This window comes from Morone saxatilis, unplaced genomic scaffold (genome assembly GCF_004916995.1).
Source record: "Morone saxatilis isolate NCDOM2014 unplaced genomic scaffold, NCSU_SB_2.0 Contig8, whole genome shotgun sequence".
NCBI classification, from domain to species: Eukaryota; Metazoa; Chordata; class Actinopteri; family Moronidae; genus Morone; species Morone saxatilis.
This window is the reverse complement of record NW_023340257.1, coordinates 21689052-21706425: the sequence shown is the minus strand read 5'-3', so window position 1 is coordinate 21706425 and position 17374 is coordinate 21689052. Positions and strand designations below refer to the sequence as shown.

The window sequence follows — 17374 nt, the reverse complement described above, 5'->3', positions numbered from 1 at the left end:
TTAGTCTGTGGGTGGAGACTCAGACTCTGAATTGTGATCAGTTTCTGGCAGAGTTATGAGTCTCTACAGCATCTGATAACCTTCCAAAATTCCTCCATTTTTGTATGTGAGAGAGTGTGTGTGCCCATGTACACGTACATCTGCACACTGTGCATGTCTATTACTTATGTGTCATTGATCAAAGCCTGCTGGCTCTTAAGTCTCTCATCATTATTCCAGTGCTCTGGACTAGTGCCTCCGCATAAAATCCCTCTCATCCACCCCCTTCTCTTCCCAGGTGAGATCAGTACAAGGACTACTCTGGACAGAGAGCAGCAGTCAAGTTACCAGCTGGTGGTGGTGGTTCAAGACGGAGGTTCGCCTCCCCGTAGCGCCACAGGCACAGCCTTCATCACTGTCCTGGATGACAACGACAATAACCCCACTTTCACCCACAGCCAGTTGGGCAAAAACCTCATCATACAGGTGATGCCACAAGACCAAAAACACAGACAGGCAGAAAATGAAATGTCTTTTGTATCTTTGTTGACATGTTTTTTTTCATCTGTAGGTGACAGAGGGTCAGTCCTCTGGGGTTTTACTTGGCACATTGCAAGCTAAAGACCCTGATGAAGGAGAGAATGGCACTGTATTCTACTCTTTGTCAGGTACGGTACCTTCACGAAGTAAAGAGAGTACTACTCTGCAAAATAACTTTTAAAAGATTTATCATATGTATGTAAATGTAGTTGTTTAGGCAAGTGATAGCACTCACTGAGGTGTCCTGATATTGGATTATTGGAATAATGCATATCAAGACAACTTTCAGGGGCAATCTGCCACCCAATCAGAAGACAGTATTTTTATTGGCTGTGGTATCAGCATATTATTATAGGATTATAGGATTATTCTTTGTTGTGTAATTGCTTTTTTCAACTTTTTTCCAGTTTTGTTGTGTGTTTTACTTTTTATGGTTTACTGTTTAGAAAAGTATTATATAAATGAAATACATCATTGTTGGTTATCAGGTGTGTGAACACTGTAAATGTATGACACCATGGTTGAGGTGATTAGTAACATCACTTAAGTCTAAAAATGGATTCAATTTAATGGTGACAAAAAGCTACAACTGACTCACTGGGTTTGTGTATTTTGCTCTCCCACGTACAACTACTCGAGTTTAAGGTTGGACTCTCTGTCTCTTCCAGGTACCAGGGCTGAGCGTTTCTCTTTGAACCCAAACACTGGGGAGCTGCGTTCATCATCCCCTCTCAGCCACTCGGAGCGGGCTGAGTACACGCTGACGGTGACAGCCAATGACAGAGGACAGCCCCCACGCAGCACCTCCTGCTCCCTCACCATTCAGGTCAGACTTTCATTGGAGCCCGGCCAGCACAAACACCCTCACTACTCACCTATTTAATATCAAAGAATAGACTCAGGGCTGGGAGGATCCATGTCTCTGGGCCCCTCAGACTAGCTGCAGACATATCAGCCTCACTTCTGACAAGGTTCCCTCCCATTCCCTCCCTTTTCTTCCCCTGTGACTTTTCAAAAGGGAAATTTCTATCTGAAATGGAAAAGTGGGTCTGAATCAAATACTCCCAGCTGTCTTGTGATGAGGGCCAGCTGTAGACTGCTCTGATCAAGGTCATACTCAATGGCTTCAACACTTTTTTAATACAGTAGCCCTTTTTGCAATGAGTAGCAGAGCTGTATACTCACGTAAAACAAGGCATTGAAGGTAATTCAGTTAATATTTAATATACAACAGAAAATAGACACAATGGAAGAACCCTGGAAGGAACGTAGATTTATGGGTTCCAGGAAAATAGAGTTGCCATATAAACAACTCCAATAAGTGCCAGTTCAAATTTTCCTCCTTTCCAACAACAAAAAAATGAAAGTCATAATTATTAGTTAATTGGATTAAACAGTACAGTGTTGTTCTTGCCCACTGACGCATTTCTGTAATTTCCTTTAATCATCATTTCAGATGGATTTTCTAAATCCATCAATGATAGGATGGGACTATACCAATTTATTTCTGGAACACTCGTGTTCCATCTAATGTGGAACCAATTTACAGCTTGTCATGTAAGATTTCACAACAAACACTGCATATTTTTCTGAGCGCCTACTTACTATGGGAACTGTGCTGTAGTGCTGTAGGGTGCAATGCTGAGTATCTATTACTGAGTATCTCAGTAATGCTGCTGAACATTTGATCAACACAACTTCTCCCTCCCCCCTTTTACAGCTGTTTAAATTTTCTCAGTCCACGCTTGTCTGAAAGAAAAAAAACATTTTTTATTAAAACAATGTGTCATGTGTTACTTATGGTGCTCTTTTCATACAAGAGAGAAATAATAATAGTAGTCTTTGAAGAGACTTGAACTGCTCATCAAAGTGTAAAGCTATACAGTACAGAAATCTGTCCCAGTGCTAAATTCAAACCCTCTCACTATTTCCTCCTCCAATTGTGTTACTTTTATCATCTATTATTTTATTATTTTTCCTGGCAGCGACATGAGTATCAGATTAAGTGTTATTAAGGTTAGCAGGCGTGTTATTCAAGTCTATAAAAACCTCTTGTAACTGGTTTCATTTATTCCCAGTGAACACATACAGTACAAGTGAGTGGATTGGACAAAATCTGTTTTTGCTTTGCCCAAAATCCATGAAATATTTTCATTCTTTGTATGGAAAATTGTAAACTTCAGTTGCCACTGGGCATCTAAATGGAGCGTTAGATCCACTGTCATGTTGCTCTGTTCTCAAATACTCATGCAGTGTTTTTTTCATTACAGGTTCTCAGCACTAACAGACCTACTTCTAAGACCAATTCCCTCTCCATATCCTTTAATTCTGTGGAGGAGGCCAAGCCTGGCTCTGTAATTGGCTCAGTTCACGTCCGTGACAGAGAAACTTCAGAGCAAGGCGAGGTGACTTACACCGTGGTGGGGGGTACAGATCGAGATGGGACCTTTGTTGTGGACCGCGTGACTGGAGATGTGTACCTGGCTCGTCCCCTTGACTATGAACGAGATGCACACTACACCCTGCAGATTGAGGTGGATGACTTCTCTCAGGTCCCTCCTAGCAGCACCCTGGTCCACCTGGACATTGATGTAGAGGATAGCAATGACCATGCCCCTCAGTTCCCAGAGGACCCAATCACAATCGTCATCTCTGAAAGCATGGAGCCCGGCTCGTCTGTCTATACTTTCCAAGCGACAGATAAGGATGGCAGTGGGCCCAATAGTGAGCTCAGGTACTCCATTCTCCACCAGTGGCCAAACACCCCTGGCCTACTAACCCTCGACCCCTCCACTGGGGTTCTTTCCTTGGCCCAGGAGGTGGACCATGAGGTCACCTCCAACCTGATACTAGTTGTAAAGGCAACAGACTCTGCCCATGATGCCAGCCAGAGGCGCTGGGGTTCTGTCACAGCAAGGGTGTACATAACGGATGAGAATGACAATCCACCAGTGTTCACCTCGCCAACAGCTGTCAGTGTGATGGAAGACCAGCCGGTGGGCTTTGTGGTACTGTATGTCATGGCCAGAGATGCAGACCAAGGGGAGAATGGCAGAGTGACCTACACCATCCTGTCAGGGAACGCTGGAGGAACATTCAGCCTCAACCCTAACACTGGTAAGTCCAGCCAAGTGCCAATACAGGAGGTACGGTACCAGCCACTCAGGAATGGCCAGAATGACCTGGTGGCACCTGCTGGGAATTCCAGCACTTGAGCATTACTGTGTCTTGCAAATCCCTTGTTCAAATTGAAATATTTTCAATTTAACCATCTATTCACCTCTTTTTGGGTTTTTTTAATGGACCTATGTCTACTCACCTTTCCACATGCTTCCACACAGCCCTACACTACAATCACCAAACCTCCCCCTCCATAAACACACGCAAACTCTTGTAATACTCTGCTTACGTCTAAGTACAGCACAACTCTTGCTTCACCTTTCATGACTTATTTCTCTCAGTTGGAGGCCAGACAGACAAAGCAGCCTGCCAGATATATAACACACACACACACACACACACACACAACCCATCATCTGTTATTGTGGATCTATTCCCATGAAAGACCAAAGAACCTCCTGCTCAGGCTTCTGGGAACCATTAGAGAAGGGATCAGTTACGCGTGTTTATGTGTACGCACGTGTGTGTGTGTGTGTGTGTAGGCAGGCACACATGTGTTTGTGTGCTTGCATGAGACTCTGTCACTTAGTCAGCGTTGACCTTGGGCTATTTTGTCCTGTGGGCTTTGTTGTGGTGTTTGAGACACGTGTCAGTGTAGGCTCCGCCTTTCTCTTCAAGTTGCCAACCAGGATGCCCCCTGGAGCAGCTCGGGGATGGAAACATTCAGGGTCTGTCATGCATGCCCCTTCTGCTTCAGCCCAATATGTGTGCTCACCTTTAACTGTTTTCATGCACACTGGTTATTTGTTAGAATGATGACAGAGTTAATCCTCTGAGCACCTGGTTTGCTCCTGTTTTGGGGTCAGTGACCGTCGACCTGTGACCATCTCTACACACTCAGTTTTCATTACATTGGCATCACAGTTTACCACAATAGAGAGAACTGTGAATCTAATATAAGGAATATATAAAGTGAGACACATCCATATTACTCATTGTCAGTAGGGAGGTCATTAATTTCACTTTTGGAAGGAAGGGTGAGTGCACTGGTGATATGGTGAATTCCTTCTTTGCAAAATACAACACAATTCAGGGATTAAAACATCAAATGTTGATAAATGACTTGACTTCATAAAAGACAAGAAAGATGTGTTTGTTGTCTGAGCAACCTCAGCTAACCCTCACACTGCAGTGTTGGCGCCACAAACCTCACATAGGCTTAAGATCTTGGAATTGAAAACATCCAAAATAAAAACTTTCCCCTGTTTCCCACTGTCTTTTTTCTCCCCATGTGTTATCAGTGACCAGGGATACGGCAGGCTCACAGAGGAGTCAAATTTGGTGAAAATATTCCAGCCTGTAATTCCTACCAGATTAAAGGCTTAGGGGCAAGTTATCTCAGTCCTAGCAAGATACAAAGCGAAAACATGCTCAAAAAAGTTAAAACCAAAACAGCCCTGGCCCTCTTTTTCTTTAACAGTTGCAGCTCATTTTAAAGCATGAAATTGAAATTGAATCAATGCAAGCTCTACCCTCTTAGGGCAGGATAATGAAAAGGCAAGGGTGCCCCTAATTTCTACAGAGCACGGCAGGCCTGGCTGTTGCGTGTCTAGAGTGTGTGTTTACTGCTTCTTTCTCGATGGCTGCGGCATTCTCCAATGGAAAATCTCGTAAACTGTGGCCAGACCGTTGGGCTGTTACAGCAGTGGTGGTGGTAGCACTCAGGTAGGCAAAGCTGTGTGTGTGGAGGAGATTAGTTCTGATTTGGCCCTCACACGGCAACTTTTCACACTTGCTTTTTAAATCATTTGACTACACACAACCATGGAAAGTGGCATGTTTTATTGCCTTTGATAGCATGCTTTCATACTGTAGATGTCGTGTGTAACTGCCTCCGTGAAACAGGCTGTAATAAAGTACACCCACACACACATACACATACAGGAAATCTCTCCTCACATTTCACCCCTGATTCATCTCTCTACAGGCTCTCTGTCTATTTTCAAACCTCTGGACCGTGAGGAGCAGGACGTCTTTAACCTCACAATAATCGCTGAGGATCATGGGATACCCCAGCACTCGTCCAGCCAGCTGCTGCGTGTCCATGTGATTGATGTTAATGATGAGGTGCCCTGGTTTGAGGAGAGCCAGTATGAAGCCCAAATCTCTGAGAATCAGCCTCCAGGAACTAGTGTATTGACAGTGTCCGCTTCTGACCTAGACCAAGGTGAAACATTAAGTGTACACTGACTTAGTTTACTGCAGATTTGGTACATGAAGTCCTATTTTTTACAATGCATTCCCAGTGAGCACGGATTTGGGAATATGCAGGTCAGAATTTGGCTGGAAAGTTAATGTTTTAGAAATCTGATTTACATACAAGCATTGTTTCAGCATAATTTAAATGACTATATTTTGATGTGAGGTCCTAACTACATGTTGACATGTTTATTACATGTAGCCTAGACAATTAAAACACTTTAACAACCTACCAATCAACTAAGCCTATTAATTAAGATGTGCTGTTTGTGTGTGTGAATTTGTGTGCATTCCCCCTGACTTAGTCAGAAGCACATAAAACAGAAGGATTATAAACTTTCTTTCCAAAAGCAATCAGTGAAATAAACAGGTGAGGTTGCCAGACTGCTTTCTGTTAGCACGCAATCTGGCATCCAGACACCTGAGGGAGGGCCCGTCACTGCCAAATGCTTAGACAGCACTAACTAAACTAATGACAAACAAACATATAAGTATACAAGCTATTAACAACAGGAATCCAAATACCATCTAAATTCTGTATTTGTATTTACATGTATGATTTTCATAATTTTGTAATTGGTATAATCTTTTTACAATGCAGTTTTTTATTAAAGTAAAGTCACTATGTGTTTTTCTGCAGGAACGAATGGGCAGGTGACATATGGTGGTATCTTTGAGGAAGGTTTCAACATCAACCCAGTTACAGGTGTAATAACAACCACTAAGTCACTGGACAGGGAGCTGCATGAGTACTACACTGTGACGGGTACTGACCTCTGACTGTCCTACACCAACACAGATAAAACATGCCCCTGGATGACTGCTCTGACATACATAATGTTAAGAGTTACTTCCTGAATTTCAAATGGGTCATGTGGCATTCACCATCTCTGTGTGGGTTTTTTGTCTTATTTTTGACAGTTTATGCAAAAGATGGAGGCCTCCCCCCCAATTATGCCAAAACCACAGTACGGATCAGAGTGCTTGATGAGAATGACAATGCCCCTTTCTTTGGACGTCTCTACTACAGCATAGAGGTGCCTGAGAACCTGGAGGCATTGCCTCTGTTTACCCTCAGAGCCACTGACCAGGATGTAGGAGATAGTGGGGAGATGAACTACAAAATTACAGGTACGAATTTGTTTTATTGCACCACTCAGTTTCTAAATGATCAGCTCAACTGCTTTTTATAACCATTTTCCATTGCTCTTCTTACAGCTGGAGATCCATCTGGTGACTTCCGCTTGGACAGACAGTCGGGTGTGCTGTCCACTTCAAGGCCTCTGGATCGGGAGAAGACGGCTGGGTACACGCTAACAGTCACAGCTCAAGACCAGGGCCAGCCACCCCTTAGCAGCACTGCTACAGTGGAGGTAACTGTTATGGACATCAACGATCACAGCCCCCAGTTTCAGAGCAGCAGCTACACCGCAGACATTTCAGAAGATGTTCCCATTGGCTCACTGGTCCTGGAGGTGAAAGCTATTGATCTGGACCAGGGCCCAAACAGTCAGGTGCTATACTTTCTGAGCAGTGGCTCTCAGAGCATGTTCATCATAGACCAGAACACAGGCCGCATTATCACAGCAGCCCCCCTAGACAGAGAGAGAACTGCTTCTTACACCTTTGAGGTGTGTGCCACTGACTCTTCCCCGGTAAACCCACGTAACTCCACTGCCCATGTGACCGTCTACATTCAGGATGTGAACGACAATGCTCCCTTCTTCATTCAGGACCCACTTATTGTAAACATCTCCGCCAGCAGTGTATCTAGCCGCCGAGTGCTGGCCACCATGAGGGCGGAGGACAAGGACTTTGGGGCTAATGGCTCTGTGTTTTATCGTTTCGCCAACCCTGTGAGGGGTTTCACCATCAACTCGCTGACAGGAGACATTCAGGCCACAGAGAAGCTGCAGACTCTGACCCAAAGCCAGAGGACTTTGATAGTCCAGGCCATGGACCAGGGCAACCCAGCTCAATCTTCCCTGGGTGTGGTTATCATTTATATCAGAGAACAGAGCTACAGGGGGATTCGCTTCTCCCGCACGGCACGAGATGTCAGTCTGCAGGAGAACGCTGCTAAAGGTTTGAGTGATATAAAATTGTAACCTTTTTATTTGGAAACCAGTGAATGTATATTGAAAATAATTACTACAAATAAAATGCTTCAACAGAATGTGTTTTTCACCTTATAGGCACAGTAGTAACACAGACTCAGGCCCAGTACCCTGATGGCTCTCAAAATGGTATCAGCTACAGTATTTTCAGTGGAAACAGAATGCAATCTTTTGGAATAAACGCCATTACTGGTAAGTGCAGAGATAGATAGATAGATAGATAGATAGATAGATAGATAGATACTTTATTCATCCCCAAGGGGAAATTCAAAGATGGCAGCATATACTACAAAATGATGTTTTCCAAATCTGCAGTGTGACTCATTGTTATTTTTGTGAATTAGGTGAAATATGGGTCCAGAAATCTGAAGGACTAGACTTTGAGGAGACCCCGAAACTCCGCCTTGTGGTGAAAGCAGAGACGGCATCCTCCAGCTCTTACATGGCCGTCAACTTAATCCTGCAGGATGTCAATGACAACTTGCCACGTTTCCAACTCCAGAACTATGTAGCCTACATTAGAGAGGCACAGGGCTACGATTTCCCCATTATCCAGGTGCAGTAGCCTGTCCCCCACACGTTTATTATGGTTGGCTGTTGCTTTTAGGTGTGAAGTTGTAGAATAAAAAAGAACTCAAGCTTCAGAAATCTGGATAGTTTCAGTGCTGTAGAGTAATGACTCAGAAATAACTGTTCAATTGCATGTGTTCTTAGTGTCCCAACTGAATATGCTGCAAAATCATTTGTGCCCTGAAGCCAGGTCCATATAGTCCATTTTTATGAACTCTTGACTTCCAAGTCCAATATTGCTCAATAGTTAATGTTACACTGAAACAGCCATTGCACATATTCCTATATTTATGTTTCCAAAACGGGGTGACCATTTCTACAGGTTGCTGCAGATGACCTGGACCAGGGTCAGAATGGTCAGGTGACCTACTCTATCAGGTCATCATCCATGAGTGGCTTGTTTAAAATAGACCCACTTACCGGCAGCATCACCACTGCAGCTATAATGGACAGAGAGATCTGGACGCAAACAAAGTGAGTTTTGCTTGTTTGCTCTATTTTTTCTCTTTGTCTGTAATCACATCCTCCCATATGGTTCCGCACAGCTCATCTCTGCTCTTATCATGTCCATGTTTCATGTTTGTTTATTGTTACAATGTCCATTCTCTCTCAAAAATACCTTCCCTTGTTTTAATAGTAAAGTTTATTTATTTGTGCATATCTTCATTAAATAGTCCCAGATTTTCAGTGTAGTTCAGTTTGAAACTTTAGTTGAGTTCTGTATTTCCACATTTTTCTATCTGCAAGTAGACCATCTGAACTGCACTTTAAATAAGGTCCTCTTTTAACAAGGACTGATCAGAAAAGGGTTTCAGTTATAGAAAGAGAAGAGACGAAATGGGAAAATGCTATGGGCCAGAGCTTATAAAAGTAAAAAAGAGATGGTATTTTAAAATCTGGTTTTAAACAAATTTTTCATTGTTGTTTTCCAATCACTTTTTAATATTGAAAATAAGTACTCATAAATTCCAGGTCTGTAAAGGGTTTTTTTTTCTTTTGAAAAAACAGAAGAAAAACAAAGAGTGAGTATTTTCCGATGCTCATTTTGAAACAAAAGTAACTGATTTTGTTAGTAGGTAAAACATTACGCAACCAGGTTCATAAAAGTTAAAAGTTCAGGCACTGACATTCATTTTGTTGCACCAGGCTTGTTGTTACGGCAACAGACCGTGGAACCCCGCGTCTGGCTGGCTCAGCCACCCTCACAGTGATCATCATCGATCTCAATGACAACAGCCCTATGATTCCTCTGCCTCGAGAGATCCGAGTGCCTGAGGGTAAGTCAGCTTCACAGGGGAAGTTAGTCTAGTGATCTTATCATAAAGCCTCACATCACTCTCCCTGGCAGCTCACTCGGTGTGGCTCAGTGAGAAAAGTCTGACCCTATTATGAAACAAGCTATCGCCAAGTTCCTCTGTTCATTTCCTGTCTATTAGATCAAGGCTTTCCAAAACAGGATATTTCTTAATAATTTCTTTTTAATGTCTGGTCTTCTTCTTCTGCCTCTCTACCTTCTTGTCATACACATATAGATACTCTGATTGGCACAGTTATCACCCAGGTAACAGGAAATGATGTGGACTCAGGGCCAGCCCTCTCCTACACATTACACCTGGATACAAACAGCCAAGGCATGTTTGGGATTTATCGTTATGGAGGAGGAGTGTCTTTGACAGGCCCTCTGGACTACGAGGAAAGGACGTGGTACACTTTGACCGTCCGCTCATCCGACTCTAAACATCAAAGCGAGGCCAACCTCACTGTGCTGGTGGATGATGTGAATGATAATGCCCCCACCTTTACTCAAGACTTGTATCAGGTACAGATACCTGTTTTCACGACTGCAAATACCACCACATGTGGTATAGTATTAGCATGTTTGTTAAATTGGTGAAATATCTGTAATGGTTAAACATAAATCTATATCATGTGTTTCTAATTAGGTGACTATATCAGAGCACCTCCCAGCAGGCAGTGCAGTCATCACAGTAACAGCCACTGACTGTGACTTTGGGGAGAATGGAAAGATTACCTACAGAGTAATGTCATCAACTAGGGGCGTCTTCTACATTGACCCAAGCAACGGTAAGGTTACTGTGTGCACATTTATGGTTGTTTATATCTGATTTCTAACCAGAGCTCCCCTTAATTACCCTTCATAAAATCGTTATCCCCCAAGGCTCTTCTTGGATGCACATTTGGGGTTTGGACATATTTGCAACAGGCATTGCAAAATATTTAATCATTTTGTTCATTAAAAGTCATTGAAAGCCAGATTTAATGTTATTTGCCTCAGATGTTTTGGTTGAGATAGCATCTAAAAATAAGTACGTTATAAAAGAGGACTCTTTTTTTGCCTCAAGCTTTTCTGTGTCCTATTCTCAAATGCAATTCCTTTGTCTCAAATATTGTTCCCTTCAAAAGTATGTGCCCAAACCTGCTACAGTGTTTACAAAAAGTAATTTCAATTATTTAAATCATTAATTGTTATTTATTTAATGGCAAACCACAATGTGTAATGGATAACATTGGTAATTGATATGATGAGCTCTGAACAGAATATTAAAATTAAGTTGCTCTTTTTTTGACCATGTTCTTTGTAACCTCACAGGTACTCTGTTCGTCAACCAAAAAACAGAGTTTGATTTTGAAAATCCCTCCATCCTGGTGGTTATTGAGGCACGGGACCAGGGCACTCCATCCCTTTCATCCATCACCACTGTCCAGGTACAAGTGTCTGATGTCAATGACAACACCCCCATCTTCCACCAGTCAGAATACAGAGCCACTGTGTCTGAAGATGGGCTTCCTGGATCAACTGTTCTGACCTTAGAGGCTGTGGATGGAGACCTGTCCCGGGACAACTGTGGTTTTGATTTTGCCATTGCCAGTGGAAACTCAGGTAATACCTTCCAGATTGAGAGCAGTGTACACTTCTTGGAGGGGCAGGGCTTCCAGACAGTTGGCAGCCTGATCCTGGTGGAGGAGCTGGACTTTGAAGCAGTGCCAAGTTACAACCTGACTGTTGTTGTATCAGATCGTGGAATCCCGCAGCGTAGCTCCAGCGTGCCTATCCTCATCAGTGTTACAGATGCCAATGACAACCCTCCAGCTTTCAGCCGAGCAGAGTACAGTGTGGTACTAAATGAGGGTGCAGCAGCAGGGACAGAGATCTTGCATCTATCTGCCACAGATCCAGACTCTGCTCCCAATGGAGAGGTTCAGTACTTCATAAGCTCAGGAGACGAGACAGACCTTTTCGAGGTAGACCGGTGGACCGGAGCCTTGAGGCTGCAGAGACCTCTGGACAATGAGAAACAGTCATCCCATATGATTGTTGTCCAGGCTACTGACGGTCAAGGGCACTATGCTTTGGCCCCAGTCAGTATCGAGGTGAAGGACATCAATGATAACCGGCCCTTCTTTCCCCTCAAACTATTAACTGCGAGCATCAGGGAGAACCAACCCCAGAATTCTTTAGTCACCATGCTGCACGCAATCGACCATGACAGAGGTGTTTTTGGACAGTTAAGGTACTACATTTTAGACAACAATGAGGCCTTCCTCATCAACCAAACTTCAGGAGAAGTACGGACTCGCTCTACTTTTGACTTTGAGAAGCTAAACTCCTTCAATTTTGTGGCTGTTGCCATGGATGCTGGCAACTATTCTGCTAGTGTAACAGTGCAGGTGTATGTGACAGGGGAGGATGAATATGATCCTGTTTTCACCTCCTCAGAGTTCTCATTTGAAGTGCCTGAGGGAGCAAAGAAAGGTCAAATCATTGGTAAAGTAAAAGCCAGCGATGAGGACGGTGGTGTAGATGGCATTGTCCTCTACTCTCTATCTGACAGTTCACCTTATTTTGAAGTAAATAAATCAACAGGAGCCATTTCCTTAAAGATGGACAGCTACAGTAGACATGTGAGTCGCTCTAAAAGAGAGTTGCGTCTAATGACACTGGATGTGACTGCTCACAGCCCTTTGGAGACGTCCCGTGTGGCAGTGGCCAAAGTTACCATAGATGTGACCCATACATCTTTTGGGCTCACCACAGACATGAATATGCTGCTTATCAGCGTCATTGCTGTATCACTTGGGACCATAGTCATACTAATAATAATTGCTGTGGCGCTATTTTTTGTTAAATTAAGACGTCGGAAGAAGGAGCAAAAATCACACGGACGAACACCAACATCAGGCACCATGCTGCACAAGATTGAGGAAACAAAAATACCAGCAAATGAAATGATTTACCATCAGGCCCTTCCTGGATACGCAGCTGATCAGAGTGGCAGTAGTGGGGGTCCATACACTCGTGGAGGATCCCTGGATCCCTCCCATTCCAGTGGGCGTGGCTCTGCAGAGGCAGAGGCAGCAGAGGATGATGAGATCAGAATGATTAATGAATACCCTCGAGTGTCAAGTATCTCCTCCTCCATGCAGGAGCGTATCTCTGCACGAGGTCCAGACTCTGGAATCCAGCAGGATGCAGATCAGCTGTCAGACGTGTCCTGTGAGCCTTCCATAGATTGGTTCAGAGGGAAGAAACTGGGCAGCCTAAATGGTACTTTATTAGCTGGCCAGGTGCCAGTCTACAGGGATGAGGGGGGTGGGTATGTGGGTGTGGGACGGGGACTCAGCATTTCCCACCCTAAAGATTATACTTTCCCAGAAGATGGAAAGCCTGCTGTGGATGGATCCCTGACAGCCATCGTGGCCAGTGATGAGGAGCTGAGGGGCAGCTATAACTGGGACTACCTGCTAAACTGGTGTCCCCAGTTCCAGCCCTTAGCTAACGTTTTTACTGAAATAGCACGTTTAAAAGATGAAACAGCTCCTCCTCATCCTCGCAGATCTTTTCATCACAAAGCAAAGGCCGAGTCAAGAATTGACCCCCCTCCTCTCATAACCTCTGTGGCCCATCCTGGGGCCAAAACTGTACCTCCAAAGCCCGCTGTAGGGAGGACGTTCCCCCACTTGGCTTCTTTACGAAGATCTCCCATTAGCGCTGAGGGTTCCATCTCCTCAGTTGCCATGTCTCCAAGTTTCTCCCCCTCTCTCTCACCCCTGGCAGCACGTTCTCCCGCAATCACACCATTCAGTGTCTCACAGGGCCCCTCTGCATCAATGATCAGCACAACTGAACACAATTTGGAACACAGTGAGGAGGCAGAGCTGAGGATTTAGATTCTAAAGGCAAATCTGAAGGGTGAATTAAAACTGAGTCATTGCTGTCCCAGACTTGTTCTACTGTATGACCACAGGGGCTGCAACCTGAAATGAGTCAGTGGTTTTCTGTTCTCTATCTCAAGAGAACAAGTACACAAAGTCAAAATAGCTAGAAGTTGTGGTGCTTACTGAAGAAAAACTGAATTACATGACTTACAGGCCAAAATGGACTATGCCTTTTTTTATGTGTGTGAAAGAAACTCCTTTTTCTTCTGTTGATCAGTGTTAATTTGCACATTCGAATGGAGATTCATACATGATGTCAATATTTTGTAAAAAAGCATTGTCTATATTTTTATACTTAAATGTGGTTTCTGACAAGAAATGGCATAAAAGTGTCAAAAGGTTGCTAAAACCTCAGAATATATTTCTATATTTGTATATATGTTGCTTGTACTGTATACTTGTTTGTACTGTAAGTTGTTTTTCTCACTTGTTATTCTTAACCTTGTGGTTTTAAATGAAGCTCTTCATTAATGCTTTATGGAGTGGGATTTTTGTAACAGATTATTGTAAATATTTATAGAGGAAGAGACATCCTTTCTTGAACAAATGAAACATCAGTCAGAATACAATATTGTGTGATCACATTTTCTACGGATCCAGTGTTTGATCTCACATCAAAAGGTAATCATGAATGTGAAATGCTGAAAAGTTGTCTTAGTCCTCAACATATGTCCCTTCATTTTCTGAAAAGGAAAATGAAACTTGACATCCAATGATCCTGTCCTTCAGGTGCCGTGGCTTTAATTTCTCACAACGAGCCTTACTGTGTTCATTTTGCATTGTGAAAATGATTCATGTGAGGGAGAACAGCTACGCAGCTACATGGTAAATGTAAAATTGTTTGCTCTATCAGCAGCCTAATCATTCCAGAGAATGTAAGCAGGTCAGGTCATACAAACTCATCTAATGTTCCTCAGTAAAATATTAAAGATGCATTACTTAAGTTCTGAATCATTGCTATCCTGACACTGACTTTTGCAGCAGGTTTTTCTAATTTCTGTACAGATTTATTGTATAGATTTACTGACAAACTATAATGAATGTTATTTTGGACCACATTTGTCCCCGTTTTTCAGTAGCACTACAAAGAATAGTATATGGATTAAAAGTAATACTAACAAATTTTACATACAGTGTGATGGAAGTATGAAAAGTGTATATTTATGAATGTTCAAGCACCACCAGAGAATGTTCCATTGTCAATTAAAAGAAATTCATGTAATGTACATGTTCAGCCATAATATACATAATGCTTTACACAGATGCCTACATAAACATAAATACATTCATGATCATAATTGTGTTTTTGACAGCCTTTACAAAATAAAGAATGTGTAAATTTACATTAATACTTACCTAGAGCTCTGCCAACGCATAAATGTGGATTCATCTCCACTTCTAATTGTTCTAAGTATTTTGTTTGCTTAAACCCTCAGTTTTAGACCATTGATAACATTATCTTAAGTAACACTAACATTCTACAATATTTTTTTATTTATTATATAGGTAGACTTCAGAAGCTGAGAGGCTTGGTAAATTATTTACAAGGATGCTGTTTTGACCATGGCCAAATATACATGAACACTACCTATTTGATAGAATGAAGGTACCTTGTTGTTTGTATTGTTTTGTATTGAACATATTGTTACCTGCCACTTACGTTTCATGTTTTTCTAAACTGTACGTATAATGGTGCCATAGAAGAGAAATTCCTCCAAATGTTCACTCATATTCTAGGCTCCAGAGAAATGTTTTGAGCAAAAAGTGCCTCATTAAAGTACTTATGTGAACACATTATTGCCTCAGTCACATCTTTCTCAGCTCAGATAATGGTGATGTATGAAAATGGCTCATATGATACTTATTATTATTCAAAGCTGTGTGATTTTAGATTACAAGTGAAAGATCCCAAAGATAACCAATGTTTTATCCAAAAAAGAAAGAAAAAAGTCTAACATGTAGGCAGTGATGTGACATTTGCCAAACACAAGATATGACAAATGCTCTGCACTGAGTTTATAAATTGGGTTACTTTGAACACTAAGAGTCAGACACCTTCAGAAGGCTTAACAGTATTTTATGGCATCATAGACCTGAGTGACAGCTTAAGTCACTAGCACTACCCTGTAACCTTATATAAACTGTGCAATTCAAAACTCCCTATTATTCCAGGGGCAGTATAAATGGACAAACGTGGGCCTCAAACAGGCCACTTCAGTCCTGCTAAAATTAACAATATTTGATTTAATGACAGCCATTAAGTGTTATTTCGAACTTGATAAGTATGATGTAACATAATCACAAAGCCATAACAAGTTATTTGAAGTAATGGCTTTACAGATGTCCTTATTTATATTGAAAGCAGTCATGAACAAAAAAAGACACATATCCTGCCATCTAGTTCTTTGCTGAAGGTGAATTTTTATCTTTAGGCGTATGCAACAACAGACATTCTCACAAAAAATCTTAAATTATTATTACTTCTCTGTTGTTGTCCCTGCACTTATCTTTGTTTTTTCACTTTAGAAATGTCAGTCCATGTTGCTGTTTCTACTAATTGCTCTCAATTTCTATTCCCCAGATCAGAATCAGAATCAGAAATACTTTAATAATCCCAGTGGGAAATTACTTTCATATCATATAACACATAAGAACAGCATGGTGAAAGAAAGCAGAGTTCATACAAAATTTAAAACTAAAATACTGGCGCTCTCAAAATAAAACATAAAAAAGACTAGACAAACTATGATGATTTGGTTTTACCCTAATGAACTTTTCATCAAACAGCAGAAAGTTCAAGTAGTGTAATAATCAAAACTTTTCTCTCTAGAAATTCATTTTTCAGAACTCTTTTGAACTTTATTAATGCATGTCAACAACTTTACTAAACAGTGTCATTTTTGTAGTATTCAACCCCACCTGTCATGGAAACTCATTGCATCACTCTCATATTGCCTGAGGCTGGACAACACTTCTGCTGCCTGATGAAACAGAGCTGAAACTGGACCAGAACTGCTTGTCCGCTCCAAGGCCTGCCTCTGAGTGGTTATGGAGTTGAAACCTAAACCCTGTGGTATTCTGAGCAATTACACACATGCACAAAGAGGTGAATTCATGTGTGCATTTTTTGTCCCTGGACTGGAAATATGGGCGGAGCTTGCTGAATTGGACAGCCTGTTGATGATACACTGTCATAGTAGATTCAGGTTATGAGATGAATGCTGTGACCCAAACCGAGCACCTAGGATCAGAGGCCAGTATATACACAACAGAACTCAGTTGATATGAGTAAGAGGGCATAAGCCAAGCCATTACTCAAAGCTTAAATTAAAGGCTCTGTGTAAACCAAATGAAATCTATCATTTTCCCGTCAACACAAAGTGGATACACAGGAGGCTGCTCTGCTAACATGCAATCTTCAGTGCTAGGCTGCCCTGTTACCTTCACTGACGTGCTGCTTCAACGTCTGTGTCTCTTATAGAGTTGTCAGTACTGCCATGCTTATATGATAAAAAAAAGAGTTGATCTTGCAGTCCTAACCTGGGATTAAG

General features: G+C 42.2%; 1 protein-coding gene across 1 annotated transcript in view; it reads left to right on the top strand.

Annotated features, from left to right (window-relative positions):
* The window catches only part of LOC118341805 (protocadherin-16-like), a 70557-nt gene extending 54949 nt beyond the window's left edge, over positions 1-15608 (top strand). Inside the window, exons 6-20 of the mRNA XM_035680181.1 lie at positions 278-465; positions 551-647; positions 1188-1345; positions 2790-3636; positions 5627-5866; positions 6539-6664; positions 6820-7029; positions 7117-7983; positions 8094-8207; positions 8360-8571; positions 8908-9059; positions 9732-9862; positions 10118-10404; positions 10529-10670; positions 11197-15608. Of these exons, the coding sequence (XP_035536074.1) occupies positions 278-465; positions 551-647; positions 1188-1345; positions 2790-3636; positions 5627-5866; positions 6539-6664; positions 6820-7029; positions 7117-7983; positions 8094-8207; positions 8360-8571; positions 8908-9059; positions 9732-9862; positions 10118-10404; positions 10529-10670; positions 11197-13775 (6350 nt within the window). The 3' untranslated portion in view covers positions 13776-15608. The remainder of the gene's footprint in view (positions 1-277; positions 466-550; positions 648-1187; positions 1346-2789; positions 3637-5626; positions 5867-6538; positions 6665-6819; positions 7030-7116; positions 7984-8093; positions 8208-8359; positions 8572-8907; positions 9060-9731; positions 9863-10117; positions 10405-10528; positions 10671-11196) is intronic.
* The last annotated feature ends 1766 nt before the right edge of the window (positions 15609-17374 follow it).